The 19,850-nt window shown below is 60.8% G+C and overlaps 1 protein-coding gene across 6 annotated transcripts in view; it reads right to left on the bottom strand.

The window, feature by feature from the left end:
* The window catches only part of HMCN2 (hemicentin 2), a 36,194-nt gene that overhangs the window by 4,047 nt on the left and 12,297 nt on the right, over window positions 1–19,850 (bottom strand). For 2 of the 6 annotated variants that reach the window (XM_077189170.1, XM_077189169.1), the window contains 47 exons: window positions 19,487–19,614; window positions 19,270–19,378; window positions 18,865–19,034; window positions 18,254–18,349; window positions 17,969–18,145; window positions 16,835–16,954; window positions 16,510–16,671; window positions 16,033–16,317; window positions 15,337–15,504; window positions 15,057–15,170; window positions 14,795–14,881; window positions 14,106–14,291; window positions 13,543–13,707; window positions 13,049–13,162; window positions 12,794–12,936; window positions 12,449–12,599; window positions 12,005–12,223; window positions 11,675–11,788; window positions 11,422–11,609; window positions 11,143–11,239; window positions 10,739–10,900; window positions 10,254–10,367; window positions 10,020–10,151; window positions 9,403–9,546; window positions 9,149–9,308; window positions 8,729–8,853; window positions 8,461–8,647; window positions 8,221–8,318; window positions 7,299–7,571; window positions 7,010–7,200; window positions 6,853–6,934; window positions 6,484–6,620; window positions 6,233–6,368; window positions 5,911–6,058; window positions 5,540–5,667; window positions 5,299–5,455; window positions 5,077–5,198; window positions 4,300–4,464; window positions 4,104–4,211; window positions 3,893–4,027; window positions 3,188–3,322; window positions 2,758–2,942; window positions 2,268–2,481; window positions 1,978–2,112; window positions 1,093–1,283; window positions 925–1,006; window positions 527–796 (listed from right to left, as the gene is read on the bottom strand). In XM_077189170.1, coding sequence (XP_077045285.1) covers window positions 527–796; window positions 925–1,006; window positions 1,093–1,283; window positions 1,978–2,112; window positions 2,268–2,481; window positions 2,758–2,942; window positions 3,188–3,322; window positions 3,893–4,027; window positions 4,104–4,211; window positions 4,300–4,464; window positions 5,077–5,198; window positions 5,299–5,455; window positions 5,540–5,667; window positions 5,911–6,058; window positions 6,233–6,368; window positions 6,484–6,620; window positions 6,853–6,934; window positions 7,010–7,200; window positions 7,299–7,571; window positions 8,221–8,318; window positions 8,461–8,647; window positions 8,729–8,853; window positions 9,149–9,308; window positions 9,403–9,546; window positions 10,020–10,151; window positions 10,254–10,367; window positions 10,739–10,900; window positions 11,143–11,239; window positions 11,422–11,609; window positions 11,675–11,788; window positions 12,005–12,223; window positions 12,449–12,599; window positions 12,794–12,936; window positions 13,049–13,162; window positions 13,543–13,707; window positions 14,106–14,291; window positions 14,795–14,881; window positions 15,057–15,170; window positions 15,337–15,504; window positions 16,033–16,317; window positions 16,510–16,671; window positions 16,835–16,954; window positions 17,969–18,145; window positions 18,254–18,349; window positions 18,865–19,034; window positions 19,270–19,378; window positions 19,487–19,614 — 7,109 coding nt within the window. Of the gene's footprint in view, window positions 1–526; window positions 797–924; window positions 1,007–1,092; window positions 1,284–1,977; window positions 2,113–2,267; window positions 2,482–2,757; window positions 2,943–3,187; window positions 3,323–3,892; window positions 4,028–4,103; window positions 4,212–4,299; window positions 4,465–5,076; window positions 5,199–5,298; window positions 5,456–5,539; window positions 5,668–5,910; window positions 6,059–6,232; window positions 6,369–6,483; window positions 6,621–6,852; window positions 6,935–7,009; window positions 7,201–7,298; window positions 7,572–8,220; window positions 8,319–8,460; window positions 8,648–8,728; window positions 8,854–9,148; window positions 9,309–9,402; window positions 9,547–10,019; window positions 10,152–10,253; window positions 10,368–10,738; window positions 10,901–11,142; window positions 11,240–11,421; window positions 11,610–11,674; window positions 11,789–12,004; window positions 12,224–12,448; window positions 12,600–12,793; window positions 12,937–13,048; window positions 13,163–13,542; window positions 13,708–14,105; window positions 14,292–14,794; window positions 14,882–15,056; window positions 15,171–15,336; window positions 15,505–16,032; window positions 16,318–16,509; window positions 16,672–16,834; window positions 16,955–17,968; window positions 18,146–18,253; window positions 18,350–18,864; window positions 19,035–19,269; window positions 19,379–19,486; window positions 19,615–19,850 lie in introns of those variants that run through there. The other 4 variants (XM_077189172.1, XM_077189171.1, XR_013184939.1 and 1 more) reach the window with 4 other exon arrangements.

Genomic DNA, 19,850 nt, shown 5'->3' with positions numbered 1-19,850 from the left:
ACAGTGCCATGTTGACAAGGGATGTTGTGAGTGTGGCCCTGTGCCTCGTCACACCAACAGGCACTGACACCCCCAAACCCTGCTCTGTATCAGCCTCGAGGTCCTGGCAGAGCCCCAAGCTTTTATTTGCTTCTCCAGCGTGCCTGGCAGCGAAATGCCACCAGCCACACAAGGGCACATGGGGCACCTGGCACTTCCTCCAGCCTGGCTCTCTGCTCCCGAGGGCCAGCAGGCCAGGATGTGTCTGTGCACTCAGCAAGGCCCCTGGGAGCGGGGAATTTAATCACGGGCAGCTAAGGCAGGAAGGCCGAGGAGAGGCAAGGGAGGGAGAGGCTGCTCGGGACAGGGCCTGCTTGCGCTCAGGGCTCCAGCTGAGCAGCGCAGGAGAGGACAGGACAAAGCAGAGTTTGAGTCACAGGGGCGGAGCAAGCAAGGCAATGTCACCCCACAGCACCAGGCTGGAGGTCTCACCCTGCTGGAACAGCCCTGCAGGCAGCCCCGGCCCCGGGGCAGGGCAGGCACCCACCTCGGACACCCAGCGAGGCGTGGGCGACAGCAGCGCCCAGGGCATTGCGGGCCAGGCAGGAGTAGCTGCCGGCGTCGCGGTGGGCGACAGAGGGCAGCAGCAGGGTGGCGTTGGGCAGGACACGAGCCTGGGGACCCTCGGGCAGGGGCTCCCCGTCCCGCTGCCACTCCACGGAGGGCGTGGGCTCCCCTGACACCGCACAGTGCAGCAGCGCCTGCTGCCCGGCAGGGACCCTCAGCTCTGCTGGTGTCACTGTCACCACCGGGGCACCTGGGCAGACAAAGGGGTGCAGGTAGTGATGCGGCACTCCCCACAGGGCAGGGGGAGTTAGAGAAGCTTAGAGGTGATGTAGTTTGCAGTCCCTTAAAATAAGGGTGCAGAGGGGGGCCAGCACTCACTCTGCAGAACGAGGGTGACAACTTTCGCCGCTGTGCCCGCGTCATTCTCTGCCACACACCGGTACTGCCCCACATCGGTGCTCTACAGGACCAACAGCATCAGCACGGCCTTTTGCTTTGCCAGGAAAGCAGCCTGAAATGTGCCAGCGCCCCCCGGGCCCCGCTCACCCTCACAGCACGGATGGCCAGGGAGCCGTTCTGCAGCTGGTGCAGGCGCCCCCGGGCCACCACCGGCTCCCCGTCCTTGCTCCAGCGGATGAGGGGCTCAGGGTGACCCTGGGCGAGGCAGTGGAGGAGGACATCACCTCCGGAGCGCTCCACCTGGTACGTGCTGGCGTCCCCCTGTATGACGGGTGCCTCTGGGAAAGGGAAAGGGGTGGCAGAGGAGCGTGAGTGGCCGGGTGTCGGAGCTCAGTGCATCCCTCTGGGTGTCCAGAGGTGCTGAGGACCCCGCCGGGGGGCTCAGAGACCCTGGCATGCAGCCCAGAGCACCTGGGGATTTGATTTTGACCCCTGGAGCAAGTTGCCAGCTTTGTATGAGGACCTGAAAGTCACAGAGGTTTGAATGGTGTAATAATAAAATTATCACAGGGTGAAAATGTTGATTTTGGGATTTTTGGCAAGGGGGTTATGGGGACAAGATGGAGGAACTTGGGCGTGTCCAGCCTTTCTTCTTCTTGGTCTCCATTTTCTGCTGTGTTGTTGGCACTTGGGGATTGGTTTAGAGTAGCAGTGCACTGTCTAACATAGGTGATGGGTATTGGGAAGTAATTGTAAATATGTTATACATGGTTTGTGGTATAATAGGACAACATCACCTTTGGGGCGGTCAGAGCGCCTGTGGCTGCCCTGCTGAGCAGATCTTGGCTGGGCAGAAAGAAAATTTTATAGATAAGAATTAATAACAACCTCAAGACCGAAAAATGAAGAGTCCAGTCCAGACTCGTTCTTCAGTTGCGCAGGCTGAAGCAGAGACATCCTGCACATCTCGAGGCAGCAATGATCAACCAAAACCCGAGAGCCGGGCTACCCATTTTCCCTGACAGCACCTACCTGTGACAGAGACGAGGACAGCGGCCCTGATGGCCCCGGCGCTGTTCTCGGCGTGGCAGACGTAGGTGCCGCTGTCCGAGGGCGCGGCCGCCTCCCGCCGCAGGACGCTCCGCCCGCTGTGCCCCGAGGCGACACCTGCGGGGTGCAAACCCCCAAAAATCGGGTTGGCGATCAGCTGGCTACAACCCCGCACGGCCAGACGTGCTGGCACCCCGGGGACCCTGAAAGGTGGGACAAGGGTGGCACCAGGATGGCATCTCCCCCATGTTCAGCATCCCCCGCGCAGGTACCAGTGAGGAGCTGCCCGTTGGCCATCCAGGAGACGCGGGGCTGGGGGCTGCCCGCTGCGGCACACAGCAGCTCCAGCCTCTCGCCCCGGCTCAGGGTGATGTCTGCGGGCAGCTGGGTGAAGGTGGGCAGGGTGTGGATGGAGAGGGAGAGCCGGCGAACGGCCCTCCCAGCGGAGTTCACCGCCGTGCACGAGTAGCTCCCAGCATCCCCTTCCTGTGCGAGGATGAGAGGGAATCACCCTGAATCTGGGCTGAGCTACAGCTCTGCTGGCTCTTGTGCACCTAAAAAGTCACAGTTTGGGCAGAGCCACTTTTTCCAGCCCGCATCATCAGCCTCACACTGCCCCAACCCTCCAGTTTGCAGCACAGGGCTGCACGGGGCTCTCCCTCTGCCAGATGTATTCACAATCAACCAAAAGCTCTTCGGCAGCAGAAGCCACTCGTTCCTCATCACTGCAATCTCTCAGCAGCCCTAGGGGATGGTGCTCACCTGGACATCCCGGAGCAGCAGCTCCCCGGAGGGCAGGACCGTGGCCTTCCCGCCGCGCAGCAGCGCTCCCTCCCGGCTCCAGGACACGCGGGGCTCGGGGACACCGCGGGCGGCGCAGGGCAGCAGCACCTCCAGCCCCTGCAGCACCTCCAGCTCCAGGGGCCCGGCAGCAATGGTGGGGGGCACTGGATGGGACAGAAAAGCAGGGACAGCAAAGATGGGGGCACTGGATGGGGCAGAAAAGCAGGGACAGCAAGGATGGGGGCACTGGATGGGGCAGAAAAGCAGGGACAGCAATGATGGGGGCACTGGATGGGGCAGAAGGGGCAGGGACTTGCTCACAGCTCAGCAGCCACGTTTTGCTGAGAGGCGCTGGGGAGGGGCTGAGCAGAGCGGGCAGCACCGGGGCTCTGATCGATCGCTGCTGTACCTTGCACAATGAGCCTGGTCCTCCCCGCAGCGGTGCCCGAGGGGTTGCGGGCCATGCACAGGTAGGTACCGGCGTCCTCTGGGGCTGCTCGGAGGAGCCGGAGCTGCCCCCTGGGGAGCACCTTCAGCCCAGACCCTGGCAGAAATGAGGGACAGGATGGGGCAGCACAGCTGAGCCAGGACACGGGTGGACGATGTGCAGGGACTGCTTCCCCTACGGAAGCGCCTCTTCCCAAGGAGTCTCCATGGAACAGCTCCAGCGGCCACCACACCCACCAAGGACAGCAGCCAGCAGGACCCATGCACAGCGACAAACCCCTGGCATCTAAACCTCCCCTTAGGTAAAGGCTGGCAGCACCAGGGGGCCGGCAGCAATGGTGGGGGGCACTGCATGGGGCAGAAGGGCAGGGACAGCAAGGATGGGGGCACTGCATGGGGCAGAAGGGCATGACACCCCCAAACCCTGCTCTGTATCAGCCTCAAGGTCCTGGCAGAGCCCCAAGCTTTTATTTGCTCCTCCAGCATGCCTGGCAGCGAAATGCCACCAGCCACACAAGGGCACATGGGGCACCTGGCACTTCCACCAAGCGGACAGCAGCCAGCAGGATCCATGCACAGTGACAAACCCCTGGCATCTAAATCTCCCCCTAGGTAAAGGCTGGCAGGTGATGCGGGCTCTGCCAGCCCCCAGCTCACTCCTGCTCACCTCCAGTGATGCCAACACCATCCTTTTGCCAGGTGACCTCCGGCCGGGGGATGCCTGTGGCCTCACAGGACAGCACCACGCTGGAATTCACCATCACCATCACCATGCCAGGCAGGGGCTTCAGGGCAGGGGGCTCTGTGAAGGTAGGGAAGCTCTACCCCGGGCAGAGGGCGCAGGACCCGCAGCAGCAGCAGCCCGGAGCTGTGCTTACCGTGCACTGTGAGCCAGAGGTGCTTGCGGGCCGTGCCCGCGGCGCTCCGAGCCGTGCAGGTGTAGCGGCCGGAGTGGGCGGGCAGCGCCTGCCGGATCTCCAGGGCTCCTGCAAAACAGCAGCAGGCAGAGGGGAGGCGGCGGCAGGGCTGGCAGGGAGCCCCGTCCCCGCGGGGCTGTGCTGGGCCCGGCTGTACCTCGGGGCAGGACGCGGTAGCCGCCGCCTCTGCTGCCCAGCTGAGCCCCCCCCTTGCTCCAGGACACCGTGGGCGGGGGCACGCCCGAGGCGTAGCAGGTGAGGACTGCAGGGGACAGCCGGGTGACAACCACGTCCGTGAGGTCATCAGCGATGGTGGGGGGCACTGCAGGAAGGAGGGAGGGAGGTTGTGAAAAATCCTTTCCTTAGGATTTTTTTTTTTCCTGAGAAGCTGAGAAGCCTCAAGAACAAAATGTAAATCAATGGTTATCTGCTTCTGTGGAATGCAACAGGGGCATCTGGGATTGGTCTCATGTGGTTGTTTCTAATTAATGGCCAATCACAGTCCAGCTGGCTCGGACTCTCTGTCCCAGCCACAAACCTTTGTTATTATTCCTTCTTTTTCTATTCTTAGCTAGCCTTCTGATGAAATCCTTTCTTCTATTCTTTTAGTATAGTTTTAATATAATATATATAATAAAATAATAAATCAAGCCTTCTGAAACATGGAGTCACATCCTCATCTCTTCCCTCATCCTAAGACCCCTGTGAACACGGTCCAGGAGGTGGGCAGGGCTGCATGGCAAATGTTGAAGAGGATTCTGTCCCTGTTGTTATGGGCATGAGTATTTTTCTTCCCCTCTTGTCCACCCCCAAGCCCAGCTCTTGGGTGGGCACCCACCCAGTGTGGGGCTGGAGCACATCCATGTCACAGCCAAGGTGGTGACAGACCCTGGGAAAGCCACTCTCAGCAAGACCCACAGCCCCAGGAGCTCACCATGGACAGACACCAGGAAAGTCTTTCGAGCCTCTCCAGCAGCGTTGGTGGCGATGCACTCAAACCTGCCCTCATCCCTGGGAGTGGGGCTGGAGATGAGCAGTGACCCTAAGGACTGCAAACTGTGCAGGCAGAGCACACACCAGGATCAGCCCTGCGCCCCAGGGAGCAGCAGGGGGGGCAAACCCCACCCTAGAGGGGAGCCCTTTGGTGTACAGGTACCTGTAGGTGCCGGGTGGGAGGTGCAGGCTCAGGGGATGACCATCCTTCTCCCACCTGATGTGGGGCTCAGGGGATCCCCAGGCATCACAGCCCAGCGTGGCTGGCTGCTGAGCCAGCAGGGTGAGGTTGGAGGGCCCAGGTGCGATGGCAGGAGGGACTGTGGGAGGGCATGGCAGCCATGAGCAGTGCTGGGTGGCAGGAGGGTGAGCCCAGGAGGGATCCATCTGACTCTCCTGCTTACCCAGGACGTGGAGGTCCAGGCCTTGCCGGTCAGAGCCAGCAGGGCTGGATGCCATGCAGAGGTAATGACCCAAATCCTGGGCCTGGACAGGGTCAATTTGCAGGGAGCCACCTGGCAGGAGCTGCAATCTGAGGAGGGAGAGAAGGCGAACCCTGTGGGAGCTCTGCATGGCCAGGCTGCATCACACAGGGAGCAGGGGTTGGGAAGGTGACAAGTGCCACTATAGCCACATGCAGCTCTTGCCCTAAGCTGGTGCAAGGACAGAGCACAGCAATTCACAGGGTGACTGGCACACTAATCACCTACTGCTGTGGAGGCTGGCACGACCTGAGTGCCAGCTCTTGGTGCCACCAACCCACAGAGCCTCATACCTGTCACTGCCGGGCAGGGGCAGGAGCTGGCCGTCCTTGCGCCACGTCACCCGGGGCACGGGCCAGCCCTGTGCCCGGCAGGGCAGCACGGCCGAGCTGTTCAGCAGCACCTTCACCTCCTGGGGGCCCGCCTGGATCTCGGGAGCCACTGTGGCAGCACCCAGAGACAGCACCGAGAGTGTGGGACAAGGCTGGGGGAGGGAGGGCACCAGCACAGAGCAGCACTGGGGGCTGTCCAGCCCTGCCACCCCTTCACCCCACCATAAGACACCCTATAACATCCCAAATCCTGGATTGAAGGGAAGGGAAGGGAAGGGCTCACCGTGAACCCGCACCCGGCCGTGGGGGCCGCTGTCCCCGGGGGTGGCCCTGCAGCTGTACTCGCCCCCGTCTGCCGCAGCCACCGCCAGCACCTGCAGGAAACGCCCCTGGGCCAGGAGCTGCCTGCGGGCATCCTCCTAAAAGCAGCGGGAGCCGTCAGCAGGGACCCAGCATCAGCCCCAGCACAGCCCCGTGCTGCTGGTGACTGTGGCCAGGCTCTGACCAGGAGTGTCCCTGTCCCCTCACAGGTACCTGCAGCACGGAGCCCTCCCGGTGCCACTCGATGCTGGGGTGGGGCTCAGCAGCCTCTGGGCACTCCAGGAGGAGCTGCCCCCCTGGCACAGCCGTGATGATGGGGATGTCCCCGGCGCTGGCAGTGCTGGGGGGTGCTGTGGGACACGGCCCGGGGGTGTCAGGGTGGGCTGGACACCCCCATTCCTGCCCCCATAAGTCATGCATAGGCCCCCACTCTGTAGGACTGTCACTGTGCTACAGATGCCTCTTTTGGAGCCCACACCAATCCCAAAAAGGGGGTTCTGGCTCTCTGGTCCCCCAGGGGTTCGAGCATCCTGCAGCCCCCCTGCAAGCCCCCTCCTGGCTGCTCTGCTGGGATCACACTACCTTGGATGCTGACATGGAAGCTCCTGCTGTCCTCCCCTGCAGGGCTAGTGGCCAGGCAGGTGTACAAGCCAGCATCAGCCACCTGCACAGCCAGGAGAGGGAAAAAGTGAGGCACAGAAAGAAAACCCAGGCAGGGAGAAAAAAACGGAACTCCTACCTCAGTGCTGTCAATGTGGAGGGTGCTCTCATTCCCTGTCACGAGCGAGGGCCCTGCCAGCAGCTGTCCATCCTTCTCCCAGGTGACAGTGGGCATGGGGACACCCATCACCACACACCTGAGCCCTAGAGGGGTGCCCACAGCAATGGATATCTCAGTGGGATGGGACCCAGCCTCGACACGGGGTGGCTCTGCAAGGCACACAGCAAGGCAGGAGGGCTCATCCCCTCATTGCTCCTAAAAAATTGGCTCAGCTGCCCTTCCCAAATCCCAGAGGGATGACACGCACCCATCACCACGAGGTGGAAGGCTTTGCTGACCTCCCCCACTTCATTCACCACCAGGCATGAGTAAATGCCTGCATCAGCTGGTGCCACGGCCACCAGGCTCAGCTGTGGGCCCGCAGGCACCTGGGCCCTCTGCTGCCCCAGGGGCTCTCCGTTCTTCAGCCAGGTCACTGACGGTGCTGGGGACCCGGTGGCTTTGCAGGTGAAAGTGACATCGGAGCCCTCGGCCACCATCTGCTCCTCACTGCTCTCGGGGCTCTCCAGGACAGGGGGCACTGGGGAGAAAAGGCAGGTTCTGGACACCGGGGGTGGGTTTGGCCACTCCCTACTGTCCTGAGCATCACAGACATCTTTTATGAAAATCCTTTCCTTAAGATTTTTTCCTCCCGAGAAGCTGAGAGGCCTCAGGAACAAAATGTAACCAATGGTTATCTGCTGCTGTGGAATGCAACAGGTGCATCTGGGATTGGGCTCATGGGGTTGTTTCTAATTAATGGCCAATCACAGTCCAGCTGGCTCAGGCTTTCTGTCCCAGACACAAGTCTTTCTTATTCATTCTTTCTTTTTCTATTCTTAGCCAGCCTTCTGATGAAATCCTGTCTTTTAGTATAGTTTTAATATAATATATATAATAAAGTAATAAATCAAGCCTTCTGAAACATGGAGTCAGATGATCCCCATCTCTTCCCTCATCCTCGTGCCCCTGTGAACACGGTCACATCCTGCGAGCAGCCAGAGGTGGCTCAGTCCCCCCTGCAGGAGGCTCTGGGGCTGCTCCGGGGCTGCTCCTGCTTTGCTCCCACCCCAGCAGTGGAGGAATGGCTCGGGACTGCTCCGGAACGGGTGCCATGCACAGAGTGCGCTCTGCCAACAAAAGCAGTGCCCAGGTGCCCCTGCCGTGCCCTCCCAGCCCCTGCCCTGTACCCTGGATCTGCAGGACGAAGCTGTGATCGGCCACTCCCGCCCGGCTGGAGACGATGCAGGTGTAGAGTCCAGCGTCGGAGAGCTGAGCCTGAGAGATCCTAACGTGGGATGGGACACGGGGATGGGGAGGCGACATCAGCTCCGGGTGCCCGCCTGCTCCCCAGGGCGACACTGGAGGGTGCCGCAGTGTCCCGAGCACCAGCCCCAAAGCCTGACCGCGCCTGCAGGGTCGCTTCTCACCGGAGGACGTGCCCAGCCGAGAGCAGGGTGACACGAGGGGACAGGCGGAGGGGCAGCCCGTCCTTCAGCCAGCTCACATGCAGCGGAGGGGACCCCCGTGCCCAGCACTGCAGCGTCACCGCGGCGGACAGGACTGCGCGGGCCGCCTCCGGCCCACCATGGGCGCCTCCCTCGATGCTGGGAGGGACTGGGAGAGGGGACACAGGGGCTGCTGGGGCTGTCGGGGCGGGGTGGCCCCGCACTCCCCGCAGCTCCCAGCCCTGCTCACCCAGCACGTTCAGCGTGTGCAGCCGCGCGTCCTCGCCCAGGCTGTTCCGGGCCACGCACGTGTAAGCCCCGGAGTCGGCGGCTCGCAGCCCCTCCAGGAGCAGGGCGCTGCCATCGGGGGACACCCTGCGTGGGGAGGGCGGGACGGTGACCCGGGTGCCCATCCCGTGGGGCACAAGTGCTCTGTGTGCTCAGTTTACAGCCAAGGATGAGGATTCTGGGCACACTGCGAGGTCAGGGACCCTGCAGGGTGACAGTGGCCATCCCAGACTCCCAGGTTTACCCCAAGATGACATTCTCCCAGCAAAGAGCAGGGATGAGCACATCCCAGACCAAGCAACAGGAAGAAGCAGCACAGCTCACCGTGCCCTGCCCAGCAATTTTGCCCATGAGGACACTTGGGCATCCCCCCAAGACTCACCGGGCGTGTGAGGGCGGCTGCAGCCCCAGGGGCCGCCCATCCTTCAGCCAGGAGATGTGAGGGCTGGGCTGCCCCTCTGCCCGGCACTCCAGCCTCACCCTGCTGCCCTCCAGCACGCTGTGCTCGCTGGGGTCCCCTGCACCGCTGATCCGGGGGGGCACTACACGAGGGGAGAGGGAGGCTGAGGAGGAGGAGGAGCAGGGGGAGGAAGGCTCGCCTCTGAGGCTCCACAGGCTGCCTCGGGGAAGCCCTACCTCGCACCAGCACCATGAAGTCCTTGCGTGTCTCGGCCCCCAGGCCCTGTGCCAGGCAGGTGTATCGGCCCTGGTGGAAGGGCTGCAGGGGGCTGAGCAGGAGCTGGGCCCCCCCGGACACCAAACCCTGCTCTGGGCTCATCTCTGCAAAGAGACACGGTGAGGGGGGCTGAGCAGGGCTCCTCCACTCAGCCCTCCCCAGGCTCATTGCTGAGCTTTCCCCCAGACACAGGTTTGGGGACACCATTAAAGCAAAGCAGGGTTTTTGCAGAGTTCACCGCTGGAGCCTCACAGGAGAAAAGAGACACTGGCTTGGGGGCAAACCCCTGTCCCAGCAAGCACCCCAAGGGCTGGTCCCCAGAGAGCTCACCCCCTGCATATCCCTCCATCATGACCACATCCCATGGCTTTGAGCCTCAGGAATGAACCTCAGGTCTCCTGAAAGCTTGCAGGGAACAGGCCAGACCCTTCATGCTCTGTCCCCTCCCTGGGCAGCCCTGAGGGTCTCTTGCAGCAGGGTTAGAAGTTGGGAAACTGAGGCAGGGCTGCTTGGAGGGGAGCAGCAGGGAGGCTGGGTGGGGATGGCAGGCTGGCACAGCAACCCCCTGCACACACACCCAGCAGGTGCCCGTCCTTCAGCCAGGTGACAGAGGGCACAGCCACACCGGTGACAGGGCAGCTCAGCACCAGGGGTGTCCCCATGTCAGCTTCCAGCGTCTCCTGCTGTGGGTCTTGGGTGCCTGGGGGTTCTGAGGATGAGCAGGACAGGGGTGTGAGACAGAGCAGAGCTCACTGTCAGCTCCTCAGTGTGGGCTTGGGGGAGAGCTCCTGGCTGAGCCCTCAGCACTCACCATGGATGGTGAGGATGAAGCTCTTCTGGTCCTGGCTGGCCACGTTCAGTGCCATGCAGGTGTATGTACCAGAGCTGGAGAGCTGCAGGTCAGGGAGCTGCAGCACCCGAGAGCCTGGAAGAAGAGGAGAGCAGGGAATCAGGACAGCCTGGAGCAGAACCAGGTGAATGATCCCCCAGCACCCGGCCAAGCTCCATGCAGAAGGAGTCTGGCCATGGAATTCCCATCTTTGAAATCCAAAGCCTTGCTGTGTCCCGCAGGAAGGAGCACTGAGCTCCCAGGAAGCAGCAGCGTGGAACTCTGCAGGATGCAGCCCTTGGTCCTCTCCGGAGAGGATCGCTCAGCATTGTGTCATTAGTGTGTCATTAGGGTGTCATTAGTGTGTCATTAGCGTGTCACACAACACAGAGGCTGAGCTGGGGACCCACCGTGGCATCCAAAAAGGGGGATCAGGGGAGCAATGATCCTGGCTGATCCCAACACACCTCGGGTGACAGTCCCCTCCTCTCCGAGCCGCAGGACGTGGCCGTCCTTGTACCAGGTGATCTCTGCAGCCGGGTGGGGCTGGATGTCACACACGAGTGAGACGCTGCCATTGACAACGCCATCGACCTTCTCGGGGTCTGCAGCCTCACTCCAGGGAGATTCTGCTCCAGTGCACCCAAAAGACAGCGCCAGAGGGGAGCCATCACCGTGGGGGCTGATGCCTCCCCAGGAGGAAGCACACACGGAGCCTTTAGCCTGCTCAGCCTCCTCACACAGGGTGAGCGTGACCAGCACAAAGGGACAGAGGCAGCCACGCAGTTCCAGAGCCAAAGGGAACTCCAGTTGGTGGAGAAAGAGGAGGAGGGCAGTAAATCAGTGACCCAGGGAAGGGGAGATGCCTTACCCTGCACAGAGAGGGCAAAGTGCTTCTCAGCTGAGCCAGCTGGGTTCTCAGCCACGCACGTGTAACTCCCAGTGTCACCCACCTCCACCATTGCCACCTGCAGAGGGGGAGCAGAGCACCACTGAGGGCTGCCCCAAGCTGGGGAGGTGCTGGGGCTCCCACGGGGACCTTGGTGAGACCAGGGCAGCCACCTTTGTGAGGAAAGGGTGCCCCATCCTCTCCATCCAATGTCCCCTGGGTCTCTCCCCAGCACAGCCACCTGCTATGGGGAACACCAACCTGCAGGAGAGTGCCACCCTCCAGGAGCTGGTGCCGTGGGCCAGCCTCTATGGGGACATCATTCCAGAGCCAGGACACCGTGGGCTCTGGGTGCCCAGTAGCTTCACACTCAAACTGGACAGTGCCATTGATGGTGGCCGTCACCTCCTCCTCCAGGTCCTCTGTACCACCACGGATGGCTGGGGCAGCTGGGAGCAGCTGGTTATGGGGCTGCCACGTGCCTCAGCCCAGTGTCCCCTGTCCCTGTACTCACTGAGCACCTCCAGCTCGTAGTGCAGGCGGTCCCGGCCCGCAGCGTTGGCCGCCTCGCAGGTGTACCTGCCCCTGTGCTCCTCCTGCACCGCCTGCAGCTGCAGCACCCGGCCCCCTGTGGCACAGGACAGGGCACAGGGCCTGTGGGATATCCCCCAGCCCTGCCCTGCCCAGCCCCAGTGACTCAGAGGTCCCAGGGGTGCTGTGGGTGGTGGCAGCAGGAAGGGGACAGGATCCATCGTCCCCCATGCTATGGATGCTCTCAACCCACAAGGCTGCAGCAGGACCACCCCCAGGTCCCACAGGGGGGTTCACACCCACTGCCCATTACCTTGCAGCATCAGCACCCCCAGGCCAGGGGAGAGGGGCTCCCCATCCTTGTACCAGGTGAGCTGGGGGGGTGGGATGGCACTGGTGTCACAGTAGAGAGCGGTGGGCTGGCCAAGGACAGCCTGTCGGTGCTCTGTCACCTCCCCATCCTGGTCCTCCTCCCGATAGAAGATCTCAAGGGCTTCTTTGGGGCCTGTTTGCTGCTGGAAGATGGGGGGCACTGCGGGGACAGGCTGTGGTCAGCTGTGGGGAACGGGGACATTGATCCCCAGGTGCATCCACAGCATCTGCCCTCACTGCAGCTGAGGAGATGTTTGCTGTTTTCCAGCAGGCTTTAACTTTTTTTCCTGTGCACCCCTCTCTGCTCCCACAAGTGGCCCTGAGGACCCCTGCCCTTGCTGAGACACCCCCTGCTCTGGGTGCTGGCTCTCTGTCCAGGGCTCACCTTGGATGTGCACAATGAAGTCCCTGTCATCTTCACCCACAGCATTGGTGGCCACACAGGTGTAGTGCCCTGAATCCGAGACACCAGCAGCTTGGATCTGGAGGACCTGCCCCTCACTGAGGATCTGGATGTGTTCAGAGCTTTCCAGAAGCTGAAGGGAAGAAAGAGAAGGGCAGGAGGAGGATTACACACCCAGGAGTGGGGCAGAGCACAGCCAGCTGTGTAAAGGGTATCTTCCCACTCCATCCAGCTGGGACAGTCCCCAGACCCAGCAGCTCCTCCCTGGTCACAGCTGGGACAGTCCCCAGACCCAGCAGCTCCTCCCTGGTCACAGCTGGACCTCACCTGCTTGTCCTTGTACCAGTGGATGGTTGGCTCGGGCACAGCCCAGGTCTCACACTCCAGCACCACTGTGCTGTTCACCCTGGCTTTCACCTCTTTCACAGCAAATTCCCCCAGAGGATCCTCTCTGGCAATCCAAGGAGGAACTGGTGGGGAAAGACAAAGGGAAGCAAAAGGCAGCCAAAGGAAGCAGCACTGGGCTGGTTACAGTGGTGGGGTGACTGCAGGAATTAGGGAGGATGTGGGGAGCTCCCTCACCCAGGACTTTCACAGCATAGCTCTTCACAGCCTCCCCATCCTCACTGGCCACCATGCAGCTGTAGGTGCCCGTGTCCTCCTCCTGGGCGTTCAGGATCTGCAGCCCGTGGCCACCTGGACAAAGGGGGTCTCCTGAGAGGGCTGCTGCTCACAGCCACAGCTCTCTCTCCCCATGCAGCACCTGAAGGCATCTCTAGGGACTTGCTGAGCACCTGCAAGCCTGGCTGAGGGGGCCTGATGCTCTTCTAGAGCCCAGTCCCAGGTTTATAGAAACCAGCACTGAGGAAGCTCATTATTATCAGAGGATGCAGCACTTGGAGGAGCAGCATCCAGCTGATCCCTGAGCCCTCAGGTCCTGCAGGATGATGATTTCTCACCTTCTCACTGTGCTGCACCCCTGCCAGACCAAGAAAAGGCCCCACTCCCACTCCCCAGGGCATGCACAGCAAGGGGCCACCACAGTCATGCAGAGCCAGGGGACAGCAGCATGGTACCAGGGAGCAGGAGGACATTTCTGGATGCTTTGAGAGGAACCTGGTCCTTGAGCCAGGTGATGTTGGGAGATGGGTATGGCAGGGCCTCGCAGAGCAGGGAGATGGGGTTGTTGATGATCACTGTCACCTCTTCTGCAGCATCCTCTTGAGCAGAGGTGGGACTGGCTGCAGAGATGTGGTTGTGTGTTAGATCAGCACTGGCACACACACTTCAGCTTCCCAGTGCTTCATCCCCCCGCCAGAGAGCACGATCCAAGTTCAGGGAGTTGGATTTGACCCAGCCTGTGCCAGCTTCAGACTCTGCCCTGCCCTGCTGCCCTCCAAAAGCACAGAGATCCAGAAGACACATCCCCCCTTCCACAAGCCACCATCACAGATGGATCCTGCACTAAGCAGGTGCTTTCTGCTCCTCCAGGAGGTCTCACAAGGGCTTTGGGACAGGTCCCTGCCATGCTTTGGCTGCAGGACTAAGGGATCCTCCCCACCCACCTGGGGCAGGCCATTAAAACCCACTAAGTCTGCTCACACCCGAGACCCAGCCTCCATCCAAAGGCATCTCATACCCAAAACATCCAGCAGGTAATTCTTGGTCTGATTTGCCACAGAGTTGGAGGCCACACAGGAATAGAGACCAGCATGGGCCAGGGAGGCTTGGGGGATGTGGAACAAGGACCCATCGGGGGAGATGGAGAAGGTGCCAGGGAGAGGGTGGTTGTCTTTCATCCAGGTGATCTTGGGTTGTGGGTTGCCTGTGAGGGATGGAAAACGGGTTTTGGCCTTTGTGTGAAGTTTTTCCATGTGTGAGCACAGCCTGGCTGGGATCACTGTCAGAGCTTTTCTGGAAAGCAGAGACATCATCCCAAATCAACATTATCATGATCTGGATCAGGATTTTAGAAGCTGCTGGATGAGCCAGCAAGAAGAAAGAGAACTGTCCTGAGTGGGAGGTGATTAATTATTCCCATCACTAAAGGGAGAAATGAGATTAAAGTTTTAGCTCCATTTGGGAAAGATTGGATCTTTCAATGTGGAACAGGCTCCCCACATGGGCGTCCCCTCCCCAGCCCTTCCCGGACAGCACAACTGCAGAGCCAGGAACCATCCCAACAGAGCTCTGCAGCCCATTTCAGCTGTTTCATGTCTCTGCCTGGAGCCATCCCTTTGTTCCACACCCCAAAGTGAGACTCAGGTCTGCCCCTGGGCCCCATCTCCCCCTTGCTCATGCCACCTCCCTTCCCCACCCGATGCTCACCTGAAGCCAGGCAGGACCAGGTGACAGCGTGGCCCTCGGGCACCTTGAAGGTGTCTTCTTCATCTGCATTCTCAATGTGGGGAGGAACTAGGAACACAAGCCCCCAGGGACTTCAGCAGCTGGCCAGCTTGGCCTCTGAGCTCACATCCTAAGGACTCCAGCACACCCAGCATGGCCAGTCTTAACTCATGTCTGTCCCTGCAAGGGTGGAGCTCTGAAACCCCAGCAGGAATCCTACTGCAGACAGAAGAGCCCTCCTTACCTAGGACCTCCACATAGAAATGCCTCCTGACCTCCCCAGCTATGTTGCTGGCCAGGCAGGAATAGTGACCACCATGCTGGGCTTGTGCATGGGTGAGCCTGAGCAGCCAGCCCCCTGGAAGGACAGAGCAGAGGGGAATCAGGGCCTGGATCCAGGTACCTGCACATCCCAGCTGGATGGGAGGGGTGTTTGAACTGTGCTCCTGTGGGGCTGTAGCTCCACCATGAGTTTGAACTCATCGGTGTTGGGGCAAAACACGTTCCCAAAGCAGCCCTCTGACCTGAAAGCAGCTGTGTGTGCTCGCTGGGGGTGACAGGAGAGCCATCCCAGAACCAGGTGATGCTGGGCTGGGGAATGCCAGTGGCCTCACAGGTCAGAGTCAGGGATCCTTGCAGGGAAACGCTGACATTGGTTGTCAGTCCTGATCCTTGAATGAACTCAGGAGGAACTGGGGATGCAAAAGGAGATGGACACTCATTTGCAAAGCCTCTGGGACATCAAAGGAGCAAAGCAAGGAGGGGAGAACTGGGTGAACCTGGGTTTTCCCACCTTCTTGCTTTGTCCAGTTTTAGGACATGAACCCAGAAGGATCATTAGCATCACCTGGAGGTGGTGACTTTAAAGGTGTTTTGGGACAGGTGACCCACAGCAAGTATGTGCCACTTACCTGCACACCTGAGCCCAGGCTTACAGGCTCACACTGGGATGGCCTGAGCCACCTCAGAACTTTTATAACTCAAGTGACCTTGACCCATGAGGTAGTAGAGGACTTTATATGAGATGATCTGCTGTGATGGCTCTGGAAAGAAACTCCTGCTTGTTGGACACAGTTCTACAGCTATTCCTGAAGCAAAACCCTGGGACCTGCTACATGCTGGATTGTCCAATACCTGCTGCACATCAAGTTACTCCCCATCACCACCCTCCTCATCCTGCCTGCATCCACCCCACCCCCAGCCCCATCCCACATCCTTACCGTGCACCACAACTTCAAACTCCCTCTGCTCCTGCCCCTCTGGGTTGGCAGCCAGGCAAGTGTAGTGTCCTGCATGGGCCACCTCTGCCCTGGGGATGTGCAGCCTCCTCCCCTGCTCTGTGAGCAGGAGCCCATCCCCAGCAGCCACGGGCTGCCCATCCTTCACCCACGTCACCCAGGGGGCTGCTGTGCCCATGGCCTCGCACTCCAGAACTGTCTCTCCACCCTCGATGACAGAAACCTTCCTTGGGGTGCTGCTGCTGCTGCCCTGGGGCCTTGGCAGTGCTGTGGGCAGAGGGACAGGGGGTGGAGGGGATGAGCAGCAGCTCCCTCAGCCATGGGGCAAAGCTGACCCAGGGAGCAGCATCCCTTTCAAAATATCCAAGGAAATGGCTTTAGGGTCCAGCTGGACCTTGCACTGAGAGAAGTCCCAACAGCTCCAGCTGCCCCCACAGCTCTCTGGTGCCCCATGCTCACCTTGCACCTCCAGGTGATGCTCCTTGCTGCTGCTGCCCGCAGCATTCCTGCACTCGCAGGTGTACGTCCCCTGGTCCAGCAGCTCCACCTTCTCCATGTACACCATGTTCCCCCCTGGGGACACCAGCTTTGGGCTCCCTGGCTGGCTGGAGAGGGGCTCACCTGCCCAGGGAAAGGGACAGCAGCTTCCCCTCAGGCTCCCAGCAGGACAAATTGCCACCCACAAGCTGGATTCTGCTCAACAACAAGCACTCCTTGCTCCAAGGAGAACAATGGCTGGGTCAGCCCATGTGGGGAGAGATGAGGCTGAGGAACAGGGCCCTACCATCCTTCCACCAGCTCAGGGTGGGCAGGGGGGTCCCATGGCACTGGCAGGCCAGCTGCACAGGCTGTCCCTCCAGCACGGACACGGCCTCGGGCTCCGGCCAGGAGAAGGATGGAGGCACTGCAGGGATGAGAGGAGCAGCTCATTGATGGCACTGGGCAGGAGGAGAGGGGCAGCTTGGAGCTCCATCCTGCTGGATACACACCCCCTGCAGCCCTGCTGGCTGCCACAAAAACCCCAGTGACATTCCCCTGCCCTGGCTCCATGTGCAAACAATAATCTTGTCTCTCCAGCCAAGCGAGGGATGCTTTTAATTGCACGTGGCCCACAGCAGAGGATGACCAAGCATCCCACAAACAAGCCAAGGTCAGGTTGGCCAGACACAGCCTTATTAGGCAGCCCTGCTCACTGAGGAGGTTACCCAACTCTTTCCATTACTGGGTGATGTTCTCAGCTGCTCATAAATACAGCTGGCTGGAAAATGGTAACTCCTTCCCATGAGGGATATCAGTTTGGAGAAGAAAAGCCTCAACACCCAGAAACCCTTGAAAAACAAAAACAGCAGAACCCAAATAATGCACCCGAGCCAGGACGGCAGACGTGCAAACATTTCCCTGGGAAGAGATTGCAGGAACAAGCCCAGAGCAGGAGAACTGGATCTTCTCCACGCCCTGGCCACCTGCCTGCAGGACTTCCACCAGCTACAGCATCCCTGGGAAAAGCCAGGGCCTGGCTCAGCCCCCGGAGCTGTGGACATGCTGAATGGTCTGGGAAGCTGCAGGGATGCTTGGATCAAGGGAGAAAAAGCATCCAGTGCCTGTCTTGGAGCCACCACTGAGTCTGGGGGGACAGAAATGTCACCAGGCACACGGGGTGCAAAAGGGACAGGGTGGGTGGGTGACCCTGTAATGGGGACCTGGAAATACCCATCCATGGGGCCATGGCTTTCCAGGATATCATTTGAGATGAACACAGGGGATTGCATGGCTGGAATTACAGATGAAGCAGAGGACAGGGTTCTGCTAGAGCCATCTCCCAGGGATGTACCCTGAGGGCTGGGACACCCCCACCGGTCCCACACGATATTCCGGGGGGAGCCCCCATCTCTCAGGGAGCCGCCCCAGCTGCACTCACCGGTGACCCGCAGGCTGTACCGGAGCTCAGCCAGCCCGGCCGCGTTGGAGGCCACGCAGCGGTAGCTGCCGGCATCGGAGAGCCGGGCACGGGGCAGCTCCAGGCGCTGCCCATCCCCGGACAGCGCCAGCCCCGCTCCGGCCCAGAGCCGCTCCTGCCCCTTGTACCAGGCGATGTCTGCAGGGCAGCAGAGAGCTGAGCTGGGAGGAACGATGCTGCTGTCCCCCGCAGCCAGGGAAAAGCCCAGGGATTCACGAGCAGGAGCTGCGGACAGGATTGACTCACCGGGAGCAGGCAGCCCCGAGGCCAGGCATTCCAGGGATGCCGAGCTGTTCTCCGGGATGGCCAAATCCACCGCGCTGGGTTCGATGGTCGGAGGCACTGCAACCCAGCAGCCCCTGTCAGCGGCTCTGTCTGCCTGCAGCCAGCGCAGGGCAGGGCCCTGGGGCACAGCCAGGCTCACCCAGGGCTCCTGGCACACACCAAGTCCTGGCACAGCAGCAGCCGGGGGCTACAGCTCAGTCCCTGCTCTGGGAGGGGACCACATCCCCCCATGGTGCCACCACTGCTCCCCAAACTAGCCAGAGGTTTGGTCCCTGCCTCGGTGAGACATCCATTCTTCCCAGGCAGGGATCTCTGTTCGCCACATCCTGCTGCTGGAGGGGAAATGGGGCTGGGGGAGGACCCTCCAGCAGGAAACACCAGTCAAGGATTTACTGTGCTGCCAATGCCATCACCTCTCAGCTTCATTGACAAAGGACAAGATCCTGAGGGATCAAGCCAGTGACCCTGCTCCTACCAAAAATCTGGGCCAAGAACTCCCAGCCCTTTGGGCAGCCACGTTCCTCCCAACACACGGGATGGACAGCCCCCCTCACCCCAGATGCTGCACTCACCATGCACTGAAACCTGCACCTCTGCCTGGGCCAGCCCTGCCCAGGTGCTGCCCTGGCAGACGTAGAGCCCTTGGTGACCAAGTCCCACTCGTGTGAGCAGCAGAGTGCCACCATCCTCGGACACCACCACTCCATCCTGTCCCTCCAGAGGGTGCCCATCCTTCAGCCACCTGCGGGCAAGGGGACGGGCAGCAAGTCCTGCCACCAGCCACACCCTGTCTCTGCACACCAACAGGGCGAGCAGTGGGCTGCTGGCAGCAAGGACTGTCCCCTTGTCCCCTGGAATGGGGTTGGCAGTGCCTGCAGGGGACACCAGGGACAAGAAGGAATGGATGCCTTCACCCTAAGGGTCACCCCTAGCACCCATCCTGGGAGCACAGGGAGCCTCAGCAGTGCAGCACTCACTGGATCTGGGCTGGGGGGATGCCCCTGGTGTGACACTGAATCCTCAGGGAGGTGTTGGCAACAGCTGCCAGGTGCCTTTGCCCATCACCAATCCACAGCTGGGGGGGAGCTGGGGGAGAGGGGACCTCAGGCTGTGACCACCCTCGGTCTCTGGCACAGGGCTGTGAGGCAGCCAAGGGTTTGGAGGGTTAGGGGCACATGGGCAGGGCGTTTGAACCTTGCACGTGCAGGCTGTAGCTGAGCGAGGCGTTCCCTGCAGCGTTGGTGGCCGTGCAGGTGTAGAGGCCATTGTCTGTCACCTGGGGCTCAGCCAGGTGCAGGGATCCTGAAGGGAGGACACTGAACCTTGGGGGGAGAAGGAACAGAAAAGCTGGATGGGAGAAACAGCCATGTCATCCATCACCCAGCCCTGAGCAGGAGCTGAGGGCTCAGAGCTCCCCATCACCTCAGCACAGCCAAGAGAAGGTCACCATGGCCACCTCCCACTCAAAGAGGGTGGCACTGTCACAGACATATTTTCTGAAAAATACTTTTGCTAAGATTTTTCTCTTGAGAAGCTGAGAAACCTCAGAAATGAAATG

Source organism: Agelaius phoeniceus, chromosome 21 (assembly GCF_051311805.1).
Source record: "Agelaius phoeniceus isolate bAgePho1 chromosome 21, bAgePho1.hap1, whole genome shotgun sequence".
NCBI lineage: Eukaryota > Metazoa > Chordata > Aves > Passeriformes > Icteridae > Agelaius > Agelaius phoeniceus.
The sequence above is the reverse complement of the archived record's forward strand: the minus strand, read 5'-3'. Positions and strand labels throughout refer to the sequence as shown.